The sequence below is a fragment of the Heliangelus exortis genome, unplaced genomic scaffold, assembly GCF_036169615.1.
Source record: "Heliangelus exortis unplaced genomic scaffold, bHelExo1.hap1 Scaffold_68, whole genome shotgun sequence".
NCBI classification, from domain to species: Eukaryota; Metazoa; Chordata; class Aves; order Apodiformes; family Trochilidae; genus Heliangelus; species Heliangelus exortis.
In genome coordinates, this window is record NW_027285984.1 from 68,165 (window position 1) to 89,323 (window position 21,159).

At 55.7% G+C, this 21,159-nt stretch overlaps 1 protein-coding gene across 1 annotated transcript; it reads right to left on the reverse strand.

Annotated features, from left to right (window-relative positions):
• Positions 1-1,976: 1,976 nt before the first annotated feature.
• LOC139790940 (solute carrier family 22 member 6-like) lies at positions 1,977-19,182 on the reverse strand. The gene is made up of 11 exons (XM_071732713.1): positions 18,843-19,182; positions 18,046-18,113; positions 17,852-17,955; positions 16,012-16,166; positions 12,734-12,902; positions 11,038-11,161; positions 10,686-10,795; positions 9,856-10,070; positions 8,150-8,258; positions 6,886-7,089; positions 1,977-2,060 (listed from the first exon to the last, which is right to left on the reverse strand). Exons 1-11 carry the CDS (start codon positions 19,144-19,146, stop codon positions 1,991-1,993), a joined length of 1,632 nt encoding a protein of 543 aa, XP_071588814.1. The 5' UTR covers positions 19,147-19,182; the 3' UTR covers positions 1,977-1,990.
• Positions 19,183-21,159: the final 1,977 nt, after the last annotated feature.

The following is a 21,159-nucleotide window of genomic DNA, read 5'->3' on the forward strand; positions in this document are numbered from 1 at the left end:
GGAGTGAGGGGGGTTTTGGGGTGAAAAGGAGGGGTTTGGGGGCAAAAATGGGGAAGTTTGGGGGGAAAAAGGGGAGATTTGGGGAGGAAAAGTAGAGGATTGGGCAAAAATTGGGTGGTTTGGGAGTAAAAAGGGATTTGGGGGGAAAAAGGAGAGGATTGGGCAAAAATGGGGTTTGGGGGCAAAAATGGGAGGTTTGGGGAGAAAGTGAGGGGTTTGGGGGCAAAAATTGGGAAGTTTTTGGGGGAAAAGGGGAGGTTTGGGGAGGAAAAGTAGGGGATTGGGCAAAAATGGGGTTTGGGGGCAAAAATAGGGAGAAAAATGAGGGGATTGAGGAAAAATGGGGTTTGGGGGCAAAAATGGGAGGTTTGGGGACAAAATGAGGCATTTTGGGGCAAAAAGAGGGAGAAAAATGAGAGGATTGAGGAAAAAATGGGGTTTGGGGAGAAAAATGGGAGGTTTGGGGAGAAAAATAGGGAGAAAAATGAGAGGATTGGGGAAAAACGGGGTTTGGGGGCAAAAATGGGAAGTTTGGGAAAAAATGAGGGGGTTGGGGGCAAAAATAGGGCCAGAAAAGGGAGTTTGGGGGAAAAAGGGGAATTTGGGGGCAAAAAGGAGCGTTTTTGGGTCAAAAGTGAGGGGTTTTGGTAAAAAAAGTGGGGAATTGGGTGAAATTGGGCAGCTTGGGGGTACAAATGGGATTTGGGGAGAAAAATGGGGGTTTGGGGACAAAAATAGGGAGAAAAATGAGAGGTTTGAGGGAAAATGGGGTTTGGGGGCAAAAGTGGGAAGTTTGGGGACAAAATGAGGGGTTTGGGGGCAAAAATAGGGCAAAAATGGGGCTTTGGGGGAAAAAAGGGAATTTAGGGTCAGAAATGAGCATTTTGGGTAAAAATGGGATTTGGGGAGAAAAATGGGAGGTTTGGGGACAAAAATAGGGAGAAAAATGAGAGGTTTGAGGGAAAATGGGGTTTGGGGGCAAAAATGGGAGGTTTGGGGACAAAATGAGACATTTTGGGGCAAAAGAGGGAGAAAAATGAGGATTGAGGAAAAAATGGGATTTGGGGAGAAAAATAGGGAGAAAAATGAGAGGATTGAGGAAAAATGGGATTTGGGGGCAAAAATGGGAAGTTTGGGAAAAAATGAGGGGTTTGGGGGCAAAAATAGGGCCAAAAAAGGGAGTTTGGGGGAAAAAAGGGAATTTGGGGGCAAAAAGGAGCATTTTGGGTCAAAAGTGAGGGGTTTTGGTAAAAAAAGTGGGGAATTGGGTGAAATTGGGCAGTTTGGGGGTACAAATGGGATTTGGGGAGAAAAATGGGGGTTTGGGGAGAAAAATAGGGAGAAAAATGAGAGGTTTGGGGGAAAATGGGGTTTGGGGGCAAAAATGGGAAGTTTGGGGAAAAATGGGAGATTTGGGGAAAAAAATAGGGCAGAAATGGGGCTTTGGGGGAAAAAAGGGAATTTAGGGTCAGAAATGAGCATTTTGGGTAAAAATGGGATTTGGGGAGAAAAATGGGAGGTTTGGGGACAAAAATAGGGAGAAAAATGAGAGGATTGAGGAAAAATGGGGTTTGGGGCAAACTGAGGAATTTGGGGACAAAAATAGGGCCAAAAATGGGACTTTGGGGGAAAAAAAGGGGAATTTGGGGGCAAAAATGAGCATTTTGGGGGAAGGGGTTGGGGTCCAAAAAGGGGATTTTTTGGCACCGGTGTGGGGGGGGGGTGCTTGATTTTGGGGTGAAAAGTGGGTGTTTTGGTACCAGGTCGTGGCTGAGCCTGGGGAGGGTGTTTTTTTGGGGTGAAATCCGCCCATTTTGGGGTTTTTGCTGTAAATCCCCCCCCTCCTCACCCCCCGGATTTATTTTGCAGGAAAATCACCTGATTTAGGGCAAAGGTCTCAGCTCTGGGTGAGGTTTTATTGAAATCCTATAAATACCCCACGGGGGGGAGGGGACACGAGGGGGGGGACACCCCCCTCCACGGGGTCCCCTCAGGGTCCCCCCGGGCTCTTGGGGACACTCAGGGGGACGGTGACCTCCTCGTCCCCACGGTGCCCGGCCCTGCAGACAGGGGGGGAGGGGGAGAAAAAAACCCCAAAAATTCAGGTTTGACCCCAAAAGCTTGGCTTCTTAGCCCAAAATCTTCATCCCACCTCAAAACCCCCATCCCACCCCAAAACGTCCACCCCAAAACCCCCATCCCACCCCAAAACTTCTTCCACCCCAAAACCTCCATCCCACCCCAAAACCCCCATCCCACCCCAAAACTTCCACCCCAAACTTTGACTTAATCCCAAAACTTTCATCCCAAAACCTCCACCCCAGAACTCCCATCCCACCCAAAAATTTCCACCCCAAACCTCGATCCCAGCCCAAAACTTTCACCCCAAACCTTGATCTTATCCCAAACTTCCACCCCAAAACCTCCATCCCACCCCAAAACTTCCACCCCAAACCTTGATCTTATCCCAAACTTCCACCCCAAAGCCCCCATCCCGCCCCAAAACCTTCATCCCATCCCAAAACCTCCATCCCACCCCAAAACATCCATCCCATCCCAAAAATTCCACCCCAAAACCCCCATCTCACCCCAAAACTTCCACCCCAAAACCCCCATCCCACCCCAAAACTTCCACCCCAAACCTTGATTTATTCCCAAAACTTCCAACCCAAAACCTCCATCCCAAAACCTCCATCCCACCCCAAAACTTCCACCCCAAACTTTGACTTAATCCCAAAACTTCCACCCCAAAACCTCCATCCCAGCCCAAATCCTTTGTCCCAAAACCTCCATCCCAAAACCTCCATCCCACCCCAAAACCTCCACCCAACCCCAAAACCTCCACCCCAAAACCTCCATCCCACCCCAAAACTTCCACCCCAAACCTTGATTTAATCCCAAAATTTCCACCCCAAAAGCTCCACCCCAGAACCCCCATCCCACCCCAAAACCTCCACCCCAAAACCTCCATCCCACCCCAAAACTTCCACCCCAAACTTTGAATTAATCCCAAAACCTCCACCCCAAAACCTCCATCCCACCCCAAATCCTTCGTCCCAAAACCTCCACCCTAAAACCTCCATCCCACCCCAAAACTTCCATCCCAAAGCCTCCACCCTAAACCTTGATTTAATCCCAAAATTTCCACCCCAAAACTTCCAACCCAAAACCTCCATCCCACCCCAAAACTTCCACCCCAAACCTTGATTTAATGCCAAAATTTCCACCCCAAAATCTCCACCCCAGAACCCGCATCCCACCCCAAATCCTTCATCCCGAAACCTCCACCCCAAAACCTCCATCCCACCCCAGAACTTCCACCCCAAACCTTGATTTATTCCCAAAACTTCCACCCCAAAACCTCCATCCCAAAACCTCCATCCCAAAACCTCCATCCCAAACCTTGATTTAATTCCAAAATTTCCACCCCAAAACTTTCACCCCAAAACCTCCATCCCACCCCAAATCCTTTATCCCAAAACCTCCATCCAACCCCAAAACTTTCACCCCAAACCTTGATCTCATCCCAAACTTCCACCCCAAATCCTTTATCCCAAAACCCCCATCCCACCCCAAAACTTTCACCCTAAAACTTTGATCTCATCCCAAACCTCCACCCCAAAACCTCCACCCCAAAACTTCCACCCCAAACTTTGATTTAATCCCAAAACTTTCACCCCAAAACCTCCATCCCACCCCAAAACCTCCACCCCAAAACTTCCACCCCAGAACCCCCATCCCACCCCAAAACCTCCATCCCACCCCAAACCTTGATCTTATCCCAAACTTCCACCCCAAAGCCCCCATCCCGCCCCAAAACCTTCATCCCACCCCAAAACTTCCATCCCATCCCAAAACTTCCACCCCAAAACTTCCACCCCAAACTTTGATTTAATCCCAAAACTTCCACCCCAAAACCTCCATCTCACCCCAAAGCTTCCACCCCAAACCTTTATTTAATCCCAAAATTTCCATCCCAAAACCCCCGTCCCACCCCAAAAGTTCCACCCCAAAACCCCCATCTCACCCCAAAACTTCCACCCCAAAACTTCCACCCCAAACTTTGATTTAATCCCAAAATTTCCACCCCAAAACCTCCACCCCAAAACCTCCATCCCACCCCAAAACTTCCACCCCAAACCTAGATTTAATCCCAAAATTTCCACCCCAAAATCTCCACCCCAGAACCCCCATCCCACCCCAAAACCTCCATCCCAAACCCTCCATCCCACCCCAAAAGTTCCACCCCAAACCTTGATTTAATCCCAAAACTTCCATCCCAAAATCCCCATCCCACCCCAAAACTTCCACCCCAAATCCTTCATCTCACCCCAAAACCTCGATCCCACCCCAAAACTTTCACCCCAAACCTTGATCTCATCCCAAACTTCCACCCCAAAACCCCCATCCCACCCCAAAACCTCCATCCCACCCCAAAACTTCCACCCCAAACCTTGACTTAATCCCAAAACCTCCATCCCACCCCAAAACCTCCACCCTAAACCTTGATTTAATCCCAAAATTTCCACCCCAAAACCCCCATCCCACACCAAAACCTCGATCTCCTCCCAAAACCTCCACCCCAAAACCTCCACCCCAAAGCTTCCACCCCAAACCTGATTTAATCCCAAAATTTCCACCCCAAAATCTCCACCCCAGAACCCCCATCCCACCCCAAAACCTCCATCCCAAAGCCTCCATCCCACCCTAAAATTTCCACCCCAAAACTTCCAACCCAAAACCTCCATCCCACCCCAAATCCTTCGTCCCAAAACCTCCATCCCAAAACCCCCATCTCACCCCAAAACCTCCACCCCAAAACCTCCATCCCACCCCAAAACTTCCATCCCAAAACCTCCACCCTAAACCTTGATTTATTCCCAAAACTTCCACCCCAAATCCTTCATCCCAAAACCTCCATCCAACCCCAAAGCTTCCACCCCAAACCTTGATTTAATCCCAAAACTTCCAACCCAAAACCTCCATCCCACCCCAAAACTTTCACCCTAAACCTTGATCTTATCCCAAACTTCCACCCCAAAACCTCCATCCCACCCCAGAACTTCCACCCCAAACCTTGATTTAATCCCAAAGTTTCCATCCCAAAACCCCCGTCCCACCCCAAAAGTTCCACCCCAAAACCTCCATCCCACCCCAAAACTTCCACCCCAAACTTTGATTTAATCCCAAAACTTTCACCCCAAAACCTCCATCCCACCCCAAAACCTCCACCCCAAAGCTTCCACCCCAAACCTTGATTTAATCCCAAAACTTCCACCCCAAAACCCCCATCCCACCCCAAAATGTTCACCCTAAAGCTTTGATCTCATCCCAAACTTCCACCCCAAAACCTCCACCCCAAAACCCCCATCCCACCCCAAAACCTCCACCCTAAACCTTGATTTAATCCCAAAACTTCCACCCCAAAACCCCCATCCCACCCCAAAACCTCCATCCCACCCCAAAACTTCCACCCCAAACCTTGATTTAATCCCAAAATTTCCACCCCAAAACCTCCACCCCAGAACCCCCATCCCACCCCAAAACCTCCACCCCAAAACCTCCATCACACCCCAAAACTTCCACCCCAAACTTTGACTTAATCCCAAAATTTCCACCCCAAAACTTCCACCCCAAAACCTCCATCCCAAAACCTCCATCCCACCCCAAAACTTCCATCCCAAAGCCTCCACCCTAAACCTTGATTTAATCTCAAAATTTCCACCCCAAAACCTCCATCCCAAAACCTCCACCCCACCCCAAAACTTCCACCCCAAACTTTGACTTAATCCCAAAACTTCCACCCCAAAACCCCCATCCCACCCCAAAACCTCCACCCCAAAACTTCCACCCCAAACCTTGATTTAATCCCAAAATTTCCACCCCAAAATCTCCACCCCAGAACCCCCATCTCACCCCAAATCCTTCATCCCAAAACCTCCACCCCAAAACCTCCATCCCACCCCAAAACTTCCACCCCAAACCTTGATTTATTCCCAAAACTTCCAACCCAAAACCTCCATCCCAAAACCTCCATCCCACCCCAAAACTTCCACCCCAAACTTTGACTTAATCCCAAAATTTCCACCCCAAAACCTCCACCCCAAAACCTCCATCCCACCCCAAATCCTTCGTCCCAAAACCTCCACCCCAAAACCTCCATCCAACCCCAAAACCTCCACCCCAAAACCTCCATCCCACCCCAAAACTTCCACCCCAAACCTTGATTTAATCCCAAAATTTCCACCCCAAAAGCTCCACCCCAGAACCCCCATCCCACCCCAAAACCTCCACCCCAAAACCTCCATCCCACCCCAAAACCTCCACCCCAAAACCTCCATCCCACCCCAAAACTTCCATCCCAAAACCTCCACCCTAAACCTTGATTTAATCCCAAAATTTCCACCCCAAAACTCCCACCCCAAAACCTCCATCTCACCCCAAAGCTTCCACCCCAAACCTTGACTTAATCCCAAAATTTCCATCCCAAAACCCCCGTCCCACCCCAAAACTTCCACCCCAAACCTTGATTTATTCCCAAAACTTCCACCCCAAACCTAGATTTAATCCCAAAATTTCCACCCCAAACCTTGATTTAATCCCAAAGTTTCCATCCCAAAACCCCCATCCCACCCCAAAACCTCCATCCCACCCCAAAACCTCCATCCCACCCAAAAATTTCCACCCCAAACCTCGATCCCACCCCAAAACTTCCACCCCAAACTTTCACTTAATCCCAAAACTTCCACCCCAAAACCTCCTCCAACCCCAAAACCTCCACCCCAGAACCCCCATCCCACCCCAAAACCATCTCAGAGACTTTTGGTGGGTTTGGGCTCCCTGGGTGTGTCCCAAGTCCCGGTCACCAGTGGGTTCCCCACTCACCTTCTCTCCACGTCCTCGAGGGTCTCGGGCAGGGCCCGGTTCCGGGTTTCGGGCAGGAAGGAGGCGGCGATGGCGGCGCCGATGGGGGCGGCTCCGTAGATGAGGAGGGGCAGGAAGGGGGTGACGTCGGTGGCCAAGAGGACTAACGGGGCCACCAGGCCACCAACCCGGGCCATGGTGCTGGCCAATCCCATCCCCGTCTGTCTGAGGGGGAGAGGGGGATGGGGGGGTCATGGGTTGGTCATGGATTGGTCATGGATGGGTGGATGGGTCATGGATGGGACATGGAATGATGGATGGGTCATGGATTGGTCATGGATGGGTGGATGGGTCATGGATGGAGGGATGGGTCATGGATGGGACATAGAATGATGGATGGGTCATGGATGGATGGATGGGTCATGGATGGGTCATGGATGGGTCATGGATGGGTGGATGGGTCATGGATGGAGGGATGGGTCATGGATGGGACATAGAATGATGGATGGGTCATGGATGGATGGATGGGTCATGGATGGGTCATGGATTGGTCATGAGTTGATGGATGGGTCATGGATTGGTCATGGATGGGTCATGGATTGATGGAAGGGTCATGGATGGTTGGGTGGGTCATGGATGGGTCATGGATTGGTCATGGATGGGTCATGGATGGAGGGATGGGTCATGGATTGGTCATGGAATGATGGATGGATCATGGATTGGTCATGGATTGGTCATGGATGGGTGAGTGGGTCATGGATTGGTCATGGATTGGACATGGAATGATGGATGGGTCATGGATGGGTCATGGATGGGTCATGGATGGGTGGATGGGTCATGGGTGGGTCATGGATGGGTCATGGATTGGTCATGAGTTGATGGATGGGTCATGGATTGATTGGTGATGGTTGGAGGGATTGGTCATGGATTGGTCATGGATGAATGGATGGGTCATGGGTCATGGATGGGTCATGGATTGGTCATGGATTGATGGATGGGTCATGGATGGGTGATGGATTGGTCATGGATTGATGGATGGGTCATGGATGGGTCATGGATTGGTCATGGATGGGTGGGTGGGTCATGGATTGGTCATGGATTGGTCATGGATGGGTCATGGAATGATGGAAGGGTCATGGCTGGATCCATGGCTGGGTGGATTATTGGATACTTTTCCCACGGGTGGGCTCGTGTGTGGGTGGTGACTCCCTGGGTGGGACTGGAGACCCGGGGGACGCCGGGAGGCTCCGTGGTGACCTCGTCCCGGGGCGGTGACGTCACCCACCTGATGAGGGTTGGGAAGAGCTCTCCGGAGAAGATGTAGGCGCAGTTGAAGGAGGCGGCCAAGGAGCCTTTCCCCAGCACGGCCAGCGCCATGCGGAGCAGCCGCAGCTCTGGGGACAACGGGGGGGGAGGGGAGGGTGGCACCCTGACCCCCACCCCAACCACCCCAACCACCCCAACCACCCCACGAGGGTCCCCCTTGTCCCCAAGATCAACCCCCAGTGTCCCGTGGCCTTCCCATCAGCCTCTGTCCTCAACCTCCAGCGTTCTCCTTGATCTTCCATCCCATTCCCCTCCATCCCATTCCCCTCCATCCCATTCCCCTCCATCCCATTCTCCTTGTTCCTCCATCCCATTCTCCTTGTTCCTCCATCCCATTGTCCTTGTTCCTCCATCCCATTCCCCTCCATCCCCCATCCCATTCCCCTCCATCCCCCATCCCATTCTCCTCCATCCCATTCTCCTCCCTCCTCCATCCCATTCTCCTTGATCCCCCATCCCATTGTCTCCATCCCTCCATCCCATTCTCCTCCATCCCATTGTCCTTGATCCTTCATTCCATTTTCCTTGATCCTTCATCCCATTTTCTTCCATCCCTCCATCCCTTTGTCCTCCATCCTCCATCCCATTCTCCTTGATCCTCCATCCCATTCTCCTCCATCCCATTTCCCTCCATCCTTCCATCCCTTTCTCCTCCTTCCTCCTCCATCCCATTGTCTCCATCCCATTGTCTCCATCCCTCCATCCCATTCTCCTCCCTCCTCCATCCCATTGTCCACCATCCCTCCATCCCATTGTTCATCCCTCCATCCCATTCTCCCCCATCCCATTCCCCTCCATCCCTCCATCCCATTCTCTTCCATCCCATTCTGCTCCATCCCCCATCCCATTCCCCTCCATCCTCCATCCCATTATCCTTGATCCCCCATCCCATTGTCCTTGATCCCCCATCCCATTGTCCTTGATCCCCCATCCCATTGTCTCCATCCCTCCATCCCATTCTCCTCCATCCCATTCTCCTTGATCCTCCATCCCATTCTCCTCCATCCCGTTCTCCTTGATCTTTCATTCCATTGTCCTTGATCCTCCATCCCATTGTCTCCATCCCATTCTCCTCCATCCCATTGTCCTTGTTCCTCCATCCCATTCTCCTTCCTCCTCCATCCCATTGTCCACCATCCCATTGTTCATCCCTCCATCCCATTGTCTCCATCCCTCCATCCCATTCCTCTCCATCCCATTGTCCTTGATCCTTCATCCCATTCTCCTCCCTCCTCCATCCCATTGTTCTTGATCCTCCATCCCATTGTCTCCATCCCATTCTCCCCATCCCATTGTCCTTGTTCTTCCATCCCATTCTCCTTCCTCCCCCATCCCCTTGTCCACCATCCCTCCATCCCATTGTCCATCCCTCCATCCCATTCCCCTCCATCCCTCCATCCCAATTCTCCTTGATCCTCCATCCCATTATCCTTGTTCCTTCATCCCATTATCCTTGATCCTCCATCCCATTCTTCTCCATCCCATTATCCTTGTTCCTCCATCCCATTGTCCTCCATCCCTCCATCCCATTCTCCCCCATCCCATTCCCCTCCATCCCATTTTCCTTGATCCTCCATCCCATTCCCCTCCATCCCTCCATCCCATTCCCTTCCATCCCCAATCCCATGATCCTCCACCCTCCACCTTGTCCCTCCCTCCACCCACCCATCGGCACGAAGACGTTGGCCAAGATGCAGGCGCCGGCGAGCGCCAAGGAGCCCCCTTGGGCCACGCGCCGGCCCAAGCAGCTGATGACCAACGCCGACGCCATCTTGGCCGGGATGTCCACGGCCCCGAAGACCAACTGGCTCAGGTAGATGTCCACCCCGAAGCCCTGAAGATCCAGGGCCAACCCGTAGTAGGCGAAGCTGGTGGAGAACCTGGACCCAAAACCCAACGGGTCAACGCGAAACCCAACGAGCGTCGGGTCAAAAACGGGGGCGTTGAGCTCCAAAAGTTGAGGTTCTGCCCCAAAACTTGGGGCTTGGCCGATGGAAAGGTGGCTTCAAACTCTTGGGCTCCAAAAAAGGTCATTTTGATCCCCAAAATGGGGCTTGGGGCCTCCAAGAAGGTGGGGTTTGACCTCCCAAGATGTTCTGTGCCCCCAAAAGGTGGTTTTTAAACCCAAAAGAGAGTTTTTTAACAGAAAATGTGTCTTTTGGCTCCAAAAGAAGTTGGGGTTTGGCCCTAAAATTTCGGGGTTGGTGCCCAACGTGGGGTTTGGCCCAATCAAAAGTGGTTTCAACCCCTGAAAAAGAGGTTTTGGCTCAAAAAAAAGACATTTTGACCCCCAAAATGGGGTTTGGGGCCTCCAAGAAGGTGGGGTTTGACCTCCCAAGATGTTCTGTGCCCCCAAAAGGTGGTTTTTAAACCCCAAATTTTTTTTAACAGAAAAGGTGGGAGGTTGAACCTCAAATGTTGGGGTTTGGCCCTAAAATTTAGGGGCTTGGCCCCCCCAAAATTGGGGTTTTGGCCCTCCAAGGGTTTCCACTCACCAGATGAGGGAGACCCCGCAGGACACCGTCCTCATGCCAGGGGTGGCCACCAGGGCCACCAAGGCCCCTCCTGGCGGGGGTGGCTCCCGACGCACCAGAGTCCGCAAGGCCTGGGGGGAGACCCGGGGGGATCCTGGGAAAAGGGGGGGGGGGGGGATCCAAGGGGATCTGGATGGGATTCGAGGGATCTGGGTGGGATCTGAAGGATCTGGAGGGAACCGCGGTGGCTCCAGGAGGATCAGGAAGGGGTTGGATGGATCTGGGGGATCTGGGAGAGACAGGGGGGGCTCAGAGGGGGTCTGGAGGGACGCTGGGATTTAGGGGAGGGGCTGTGGTGGGAGGTCCCCGTCACCTCCTCGCTGAGTTTGTCCCCCTCCTCCTTTCTGCCGTTGACACGGGCGACTTTGCGGAGCCCCTCGAGGGCCAGGTCGGGTCTCCCCACGATCACCTGCCAGCGCGCCGACTCCACAAAGAGCCTCGGGGTGGGGGAGGGGACAGGAAGAGGCCTCAGGGGACACCCGGGCACGAGGGGAGGTCCCGACTCCCACCCTCCACCCATCAGAACCAAGGTGGCCCCAGCACGACCTCTGTAACCCAACCAAACTCAACCCAACACAACACAACACAACTCAACCCAACTCAACCCAACCCAACTCAACCCAACCCAACTCAACCCAACCCAACTCAACCCAACCAACACAACTCAACCCAACCCAACCCCACCCCACCCAACCCAATCAATCCCAACTCAAACCAACCCAGCGCAACACAATGCAACTCAACGCAACCCAACGCAACCGAATCCAACCCGACCCAATGCAACCCAACCCAACCCAACTCAACCCAACCAAACCCAACCCAACCCAACCCAACCCAACCCAACCCAACCCAACCCAACTCAACCCAACCCAACCCCACCCAACACAATCAATCCCAACTCAACCCAACCCAACTCAACCCAACCCAACGCAACTCAACTCAACCCAACCAACCCAACTCAACCCAACCCAGCCCAACTCAACCCAACTCAACCCAACCCAGCCCAACTCATCCCAACCCAACCAACCCAAGTCAACCCAACCCAACCCAATCAATCCCAACTCAAATCAACCCAACTCAACCCAACCCAACCCATCCAAACCCAACTCAACCCAACCCAGCCAAACCCAACTCAACCCAACTCAACCCAACCCAACTCAACCCTGCCCAACACAGGCAAACCCAACCCAAGCCAATGCAACCCAACTCAACCCAACCCAACACAACTCAACCCAACCCAACCCAACGCAACCAATGCAACTCAAAAAAACTCAACCCAACCCAATGCAATGAAACCCAATCCAACTCAACTCAACCCAACCAAACCCAACCCAATCAACCCAACCAAACCCAATGCAATGAAACCCAATCCAACTCAACTCAACCCAACCAAACCCAACCCAATCAACCCAACCAAACCCAACCCCACCCAACTCAACCCAACTTAACCCAACCCAGCCCAACTCAACACAACCCAACCCAACTCAACGCAACTCAACTCATCCCAACCCAACCCAACCCCACCCAACCCAATCAATCCCAACTCAAACCAACCCAACTCAACTCAACCCAACCCAACCCAACCAAGCCCAACCCAACCCAACTCAACCCAACCCAATCAAGCCCAACCCAACCAAATCCAACCCAACACAACCCAACCGAACCAACCAACCAACCCAACTCAACCCAACCCCACCCAACCCAATCAATCCCAACTCAATCCCACCCAACCCAACCAAGCCCAAGCCAACCCAACTCAACTCAACCCAGCTCAACCCAACCCAATCAAGCCCAACCCAACCAAATCCAACCCAACCCAACTCAACCCAACCCAACCCAAACAAGCCCAACCAACACAACTCAACGCAACTCAACCCAACGCATCCCAACCCAATCAACCCAACCAAACCCAACCCAACCCAACCAATGCAACTCAACAAAACTCAACCCAACGCACCCCAACCCATGAGGGCGGGTGGGGGATGGGCAGCACCCGGATTTCCCCCTACCTGGAGTAGAGGAAGAAGAGGAAGAAGGGGAGGGAGATGGCGAGTTGGAGCCACCGCCAGTGCGGGAGCCCGAAGGCCAAGGCCACCAAGACAAACTGGCCCAGGGTGTAGCAGTAGCCATTGATGGTCCCCACCGTGGCCAACGCCTCCGTCGGGACCCACTCGGTGCCTGGGGGGGTGGGGACAGTGCCAGGAGGGATGGGGACATCTTGGGACAACCCCAGGAGGGTGGGGACATCCTGGGACAACTCCAGGAGGGATGGGGACATCTTGGGACAACCCAAGGAGGGTGGGGACATCCTGGGACAACTCCAGGAGGGAGTAGGACATCTTGGGACATTGTCAGGAGTGAAGGGGACAATGCCAGGAGGGTTGGGGACATCCCGGGACAAGGCCAGAAGGGAAGGGGACGTCCTGGGACAATGCCAGGAGGGTTGGGGACATCTTGGGACAACTCCAGGAGAGAGGGGACATCCTGGGACAATGCCAGGAGGGAAGGGGACAACACCACCAGGCTTTGGGGACATCCTGGGACAATTCCAGGAGGGATGGGGACATCCTGGGACAACCCAAGGAGGGTGGGGACATCTTGGGACAACTCCAGGAGGGAAGGGGACAATGCCAGGAGGGTTGGGGACATCCTGGGACAACTCCAGGAGGGTTGGGGACATCCTGGGACAACTCCAGGAGGGAAGGGGACAACTCCAGGAGGGTTGGGGACATCCTGGGACAACTCCAGGAGGGAAGGGGACAACTCCAGGAGGGTTGGGGACATCCTGGGACAATACCAGGAGGGAAGGGGACAACTCCAGGAGGGTTGGGGACATCCTGGGACAACTCCAGGAGGGAAGGGGACAATGCCAGGAGGGTTGGGGACATCCCGGGACAACTCCAGAAGGGAAGGGGACATCCTGGGACAATTCCAGGAGAGAGGGGACATCCTGGGACAATGCCAGGAGGGGAGGGGACCACACCGCCAGGGTTTGGGGACATCCCGGGACAATTCCAGGAGGGTTGGGGACATCTTGGGACAACTCCAGGGGGTTATGGGGCACTGGGGGAACTGGGATGGGGAGACAGGGAACTGGGATGGGGGATGTGAGGGTTGGGGACAATGCCAGGGGGGATGGGGACATCCCGGGACAACCCAAGGAGGGTGGGGACATCTTGGGACAACTCCAGAAGGGATGGGGACATCCCGGGACAATTCCAGGAGGGTTGGGGACATCCCGGGACAACACCAGGAGGGAAGGGGACATCCTGGGACAACTCCAGGAGGGTTGGGGACATCCTGGGACAACTCCAGAAGGGAAGGGGACATCCCAGGACAACTCCGAGAGGGATGGGGACAATGCCAGGAGGGAAGGGGACAACTCCAGGAGGGTTGGGGACATCCCGGGACAAGACCAGAAGGGAAGGGGACATCCTGGGACAATGCCAGGAGGGTTGGGGACATCCTGGGACAACTCCAGGAGGGAAGGGGACAACTCCAGGAGGGTTGGGGACATCCTGGGACAACTCCAGAAGGGAAGGGGACATCCTGGGACAATGCCAGGAGGGAAGGGGACATCCTGGGACAACTCCAGGAGGGAAGGGGACAACTCCAGGAGGGTTGGGGACATCCTGGGACAACTCCAGGAGAGAGGGGACATCCTGGGACAATGCCAGGAGGGAAGGGGACATCCTGGGACAACTCCAGGAGAGAGGGGACATCCTGGGACAATGCCAGGAGGGAAGGGGACAACACCACCAGGGTTTGGGGACATCCTGGGACAATTCCAGGAGGGTTGGGACATCTTGGGACAACTCCAAGAGGGTTGGGGACAATGCCAGGAGGGTTGGGGACATCCTGGGATAATGCCAGAAGGGAAGGGGACATCCTGGGACAATACCAGGAATGAGAGGGACACCGGGACAATGCCAGGAGGGAAGGGGACATCCTGGGATAATGCCAGGAGGGATGGGGACATCCCGGGACAACCCAAGGAGGGTGGGGACATCCCAGGACAACTCCAGGAGGGAAGGGGACAATTCCAGGAGGGAAGGGGACAACTCCAGGAGGGTTGGGGACATCCCGGGACAACTCCAGGGGGGATGGGGACATCCCAGGACAATTCCAGGAGGGTTGGGGACATCCCGGGACAATGCCAGGAATGAGGGGGACATCTTGGGACCACCCAAGGAGGGTGGGGACATCCTGGGACAACTCCGGGAGGGAGGGGGACATCTTGGGACATTGTCAGGAGTGAAGGGGACAATGCCAGGAGGGAGGGGACATCCTGGGACAACTCCAGGAGTGAGGGGACATCTTGGGACAATGCCAGGAATGAGGGGGACATCTTGGGACAACGCCAGGAGGGAAAGGGACAACTCCAGGAGGGTTGGGGACATCCCGGGACAACTACAGGAGGGAAGGGGACATCCTGGGACAATGCCAGGAGGGAAAGGGACATCCTTGGACAATGCCAGGACGGATGGGACATCTTGGGACAATGCCAGGAGGGATGAGGACATCCCAGGACAACTCCAGGAGGGTTGGGGACATCCCGGGACAATGCCAGGAGGGAAGGGGACAATGCCAGGAGGGAGGGGACATCCTGGGACAACTCCAGAAGGGAAGGGGACAACTCCAGGAAGGTTGGGGACATCCCGGGACAAGGCCAGAAGGGAAGGGGACAATTCCAGAAGGGAAGGGGACATCCTGGGACAATTCCAGGAGGGTTGTGACATCTTGGGACAACTCCAAGAGGGATGGGGACAATGCCAGGAGGGTTGGGGACATCCTGGGGCAACCCAAGGAGAGTGGGGACATCTTGGGACAACTCCAGGAGGGAAGGGGACAATGCCAGGAGGGTTGGGGACATCCCGGGACAAGGCCAGAAGAGAAGGGGACATCCTGGGACAACTCCAGGAGGGTTGGGGACATCTTGGAACAACTCCAGGAAGGTTGGGGACAATGCCAGGAGGGATGGGGACATCCCGGGACAACCCAAGGAGGGTGGGGACATCCTGGGACAACTCCAGGAGGGAAGGGGACAACTCCAGGAAGGTTGGGGACATCCCGGGACAAGGCCAGGAGAGAGGGGACATCCTGGGACAACTCCAGGAGAGAGGGGACATCTTGGGACAACTCCAAGAGGGATGGGGACAATGCCAGGAGGGATGGGGACATCCTGGGGCAACCCAAGGAGGGTGGGGACATCTTGGGACAACTCCAGGAGGGAAGGGGACATCCTGGGACAATTCCAGGAGGGAGGGGACATCCCGGGACAACTCACAGAGACAGGCAGAGTTGAGGGACACCCCGGCCATGGCCAACCCCGTCAGGAAGCGTCCCAGGCAGTAGGTGACAAAGGTTGGGGCGGCCGCTGTCCCCACCCCCGTCACCCCCAGCTGGAGGTAACACCAGGACAGCAGCGCCCGGCGGCCAAACCTGCTGGGAAACGGCACTGGGGGAACTGGGATGGGGAGTGGGGGCACTGGGATGGGGAGTGGGGGAGCTGGGATAGGGAGATGGGGCACTGGGGGAACTGGGATGGGGAGCTGGGGCACTGGGGGAACTGGGATGGGGAGCTGGGGAGCTGGGATGGGGGATATGGGGCACCGGGATGGTGGCATGGGCCACTGGGGGAACTGGGATGGGAAGATGGGGCACTGGGATGGGGAGTGGGGGAGCTGGGATAGGGAGATCAGGCACTGGGGGAACTGGGATGGGGAGTGGGGGCACTAGGATGGGGGATATGGGGCACTGGGGGCACTGGGATGGGGAGGGGGGCACTGGGATGGGGAGCTGGGGCACTAGGGGAACTGGGATGGGAAGCTGGGGCACTGGGATGGGGAGCTGGGGCACTGGGGGAACTGGGATGGGAAGATGGGGCACTGGGATGGGGATATGGGGCACTGGGATGGGGAGATGGGGCACTGGGGGAACTGGGATGGGGAGTGGGGGCACTGGGATGGGGGATATGGGGCACTGGGGGAACTGGGATGGGGAGTGGGGGCACTGGGATGGGGGATATGGGGCACTGGGGGAAGTGGGATGGGGAGATGGGGAACTGGGATGGGGGATATGGGGCACTGGGGGAACTGGGATGGGGAGATGAACTGGGATGGGGAGTGGGGGCACTGGGATGGGGGATATGGGGCACTGGGGGAACTGGGATGGGGAGTGGGGCACTTGGAGAACTGGGATGGGGAGATGGGGAACTGGGTTGGGGGATATGGGGCACTGGGGGCACTGGGATGGAGATATGGGGCACTGGGGGAACTGGGATGGGGAGGGGGGCACTGGGATGGGGGTGGGGGAGCTGGGATGGGGGATATGGGGAACTGGAAGAGGGAAAAGGGACACTGGAGGCACTGGGATGGGGAGTGGGGGAACTGGGATGGGGAGATGGGGCACTGGGATGGAGAGATCAGGCACTGGGGGAACTGGGATGGGGAGATGGGGAACTGGGATGGGGAGTGGGGGCACTGGGATGGGGAGTGGGGACACTGGGATGGAGATATGGGGCACTGGAAGAGGGAAAAGAGACACTGGGGGCACTGGGATGGGGAGTGGGGGCATTGGGATGGGGGTTATGGGGCACTGGGGGAACTGGGATGGGGAGACGGGGAACTGGGATGGGGGATGTGAGGCACTGGGGTGGGGGATATGGGGCACTGGGAGAGAACTGGGATGGGAAGATGGGGCACTGGGGAGAACTGGGATAGGGACATGGGGCACCGGGGGAACTGGGATGGGGAGCTGGGGCACTGGGATGGGGGATATGGGGCACTGGGAGCACTGGGATGGGGAGTGGGGGCACTGGGATGGGGGATATGGGGCACTGGGGAGAACTGGAAGAGGGAAAAGGGTCACTGGGAGAAGGACATGAGGAACTGGGATGGGGAGATGGGGAACTGGGAATACTGGGGACAGGGGGCCAACCCTACTGGTCCAGACCCACTCTGAGGGCACTGGGACCCCAGTGGGCAGAAGGAGGAGAGGAAATCCCCATTCATACCCTCCCCCTTTCCTTGCTCCCAGTTCCTCCCAGTTCCACCCAGTTCCTCCCAGTTCCTTCCAGTTCCTCCCAGTTCCTCCCAGTTCCTCCCAGTCCAGCTCCAGGGACTCACTTGTCGGAGAGGACCCCGAAGAGCCCGGAGCCCAGGAGGATCCCGGCCATGTAGATGGATTGGGCCACCTGCCTCAGCCTCTTGGACTCACACACCAGGTCCCACTGTGGGCGAGAAAACACGGGTGGGGGGGTGGGGGGGGGGTTGGGTGGGGGTGGGGGTGTCCCCTTGGGGACCATTGGGGTCTTCCTGACCTCGGTGATGATGGTGTGGGAGAAGATGCCATCCTGGTAGGTCCAACCGTCCGAGCAGGGCTCGGTAGGTGCCGCGTTGGTGTTGACGTTGGCGTTGATGTTGCCGGTGGCCATTCCGTTGGCTCTTCCGTTGGTGTTGATGTTGGCGTTGGGTTTGGCCATTCCGTTGGAGTCGCCGTTGGCCATTCCGTTGGTGTTGGCATTGGCCATTCCGTTGGCGTCGCCGTTGGCCGCTCTATTGGCCGTTTGGTTGGCGTTGGCCGTTCCATTGGCTGTTCCGTTGGCGTTGGCGTTGACGTTGGCCGTTCCATTGGCCATTGTGTTGGCTCTTCCATTGGTGTTGGCGTTGGCCGTTCCATTGGCCATTCCATTGACTCTTCCATTGGCCATTCCGTTGGCCATTCCATTGGCCATTCTGTTGACTCTTCCATTGGCCATTCCATTGGCCATTCCGTTGGCCATTCCATTGACTCTTCCATTGGCCATTCCGTTGGCGTTGGCGTTGTCATTGGCCATTCCATTGGTCGTTCCATTGGCCGTTCCATTGGTGTTGGCGTTGCCGTTGGTGTTGGCCATTCCATTGGCTGTTCCATTGGCCATTCCGTTGGCCATTCCATTGACTCTTCCATTGGCCATTCCATTGGCTGTTCCGTTGGCCATTCCATTGGCCATTCCATTGGCCATTCCGTTGGCCATTCCATTGGCCATTCCGTTGGCTCTTTCACTGGCGTTGGCATTGGCCATTCCATTGGCCATTCCATTGGCCATTCCATTGACTCTTCCATTGGCCATTCCATTGGCCGTTCCGTTGCCGTTGCCGTTGCCGTTGTCGGGTTCCAAGAGGTGCCACTGGGGTTCCACGTAGCGGCGACAGCGTTGGGGTCGTTGGCGGCCATCAGAGGGGATGAGGACGTGGAGCGGGAGGGCGCTGGCGTTGGGGAGGGGGTGGGGGCGGCAGTGATGCTCGGGGACGCCGGCGGTGAAGTTCTGGAGAAGGTTGTGGCTGGCCAACATCAGGAGGGGAAGGGCCAAGGCGGCCACGTAGGTCACCTGGAAGCGGCCCGTGCCACCCAGGAGGGTCAAGAGGTCCACGAAGGTCATGGCGAGGCGAGGGGTGGAGCTGGGGGGGCACCCAGGTCAACTGGAGGAGGGGAGGAGGAGAAGAGGTTGGAGAATGGGGTGGAGAAGGGGTGAGGAACCAGTGAGGGGCATCCAAGGGTTGGGTTGGGTTGGGTGGTCAGGGCAGGGGTTGGGTCAAGGAGGAACATCCAAGGGTTGGGTTGGGTGATGAGGACATGGGTTGGGTCAAGTGGGCCAAGAAGGAACATCCAAGGGTTGGGTTGGGTCAAAGAGAGGCCAAGAAGGAAGATCCAAGGGGTGGGTTGGGTCAAGTGGGTCAAGAAGGAAGATCCAAGGGTTCGGTTGGGTCATCAGGGCATGGGTTGGGTCAAGGATGGGCCAAGAAGAAGCATCCAAGGGTTGGGTTGGGTCAAAGAGAGGCCAAGAAGGAACATCCAAGGGGGGGGGTTGGGTTGGGTTGGGTTTGGTGGTCAGGGCATGGGTTGGGTCAAGGAGGAACCTCCAATGGGTGGGTTGGGTGGTCAGGGCATGGGTTGGGTCAAGGAGGAACCTCCAATGGGTGGGTTGGGTCAAGGAGAGGCCAAGAAGGAACATCCAAGGGGGAGGTTGGGTCAAGTGGGCCAAGAAGGAACATCCAGGGGTTGGGTTGGGTCAAGGATGGGCCAAGAAGAAACGTCCAAGGATTGGGTTGGGTGATCAGGGCATGGGTTGGGTCAAGGATGGCCAAGAAGGAACATCCAAGGGTTGGGTTGGCTCAAGTGGGTCAAGAAGGAAGATCCAAGGGTTGGGTTGGGTGGTCAGGGCATGGGTTGGGCCAAGAAGGAAGATCCAAGGGTTGGGTTGGGTCAAGGATGGGTCAAGAAGGAACATCCAAGAGGGGGGTTGGGTCATCAGGGCATGGGTTGGGTCAAGGAGGAACATCCAAGGGTCGGGTTGGGTCAAGGATGGCCAAGAAGAAGCATCCAAGGATTGGGTTGGGTCAAGTGGGCCAGGAAGGAACATCCAAGGGGGGGGTTGGGTCAAGGATGGGTCAAGAAAGAACATCCAAGGGTTGGGTTGGGTGGTCAGGGAATGTGTTGGGTCAAGGAGGAGCATCCAATGGGTGGGTTGGGTCATCAGGGCATGGGTTGGGTCAGGAAAGAAGATCCAAAAGGGGTGGTGCTGGGGGGCTCTGGAGAAGCTGAGGAAGAGGTTGGAGAATGGGGTGGAGAAGGGATGAGGAACCAGTGAGGGGCATCTGAGGAGAGGGTTGGGTGATCAGGGCAGGGGTTGGGCCAAGAAGGAACATCCAAGGGTTGGGTTGGATCAAGGATGGGTCAAGAAGGAGCATCCAAGAGGGGGGTTGGGTCAAGTGGGCCAGGAAGGAACATCCAAGGGGGGGGGTTGGGTCAAGGATGGGTCAAGAAGGAACATCCAAGGGTTGGGTTGGGTGGTCAGGGAATGGGTTGGGTCAAGGAGGAGCATCCAAGGGTTGGGTTGGGTCAAGGATGGGTCAAGAAAGAACATCCAAGGGTTGGGTTGGGTGGTCAGGGAATGGGTTGGGCCAAGAAGGAAGATCCAAGGGTTGGGTTGGGTCAAGGATGGGTCAAGAAGGAACATCCAAGAGGGGGGTTGGGTCATCAGGGCATGGGTTGGGTCAAGGAGGAACATCCAAGGGGTTGGGTTGGGTCAAGGAGAGGCCAAGGAGGAACATCCAAGAGGGGGGTTGGGTCAAATGGGCCAGGAAGGAACATCCAAGGGTCGGGTTGGGTCAAGGATGGCCAAGAAGAAGCATCCAAGGATTGGGTTGGGTCAAGTGGGCCAGGAAGGAACATCCAATGGGGGGGTTGGGTCAAGGATGGGTCAAGAAAGAACATCCAAGGGTTGGGTTGGGTGGTCAGGGAATGGGTTGGGTCAAGGAGGAGCATCCAATGGGTGGGTTGGGTCATCAGGGCATGGGTTGGGTCAAGGATGGGCCAAGAAGGAACATCCAAGAGTTGGGTTGGGTTGGGTTGGGGTCAGGGCATGGGTTGGGTCAAGAAGGAAGATCCAAAA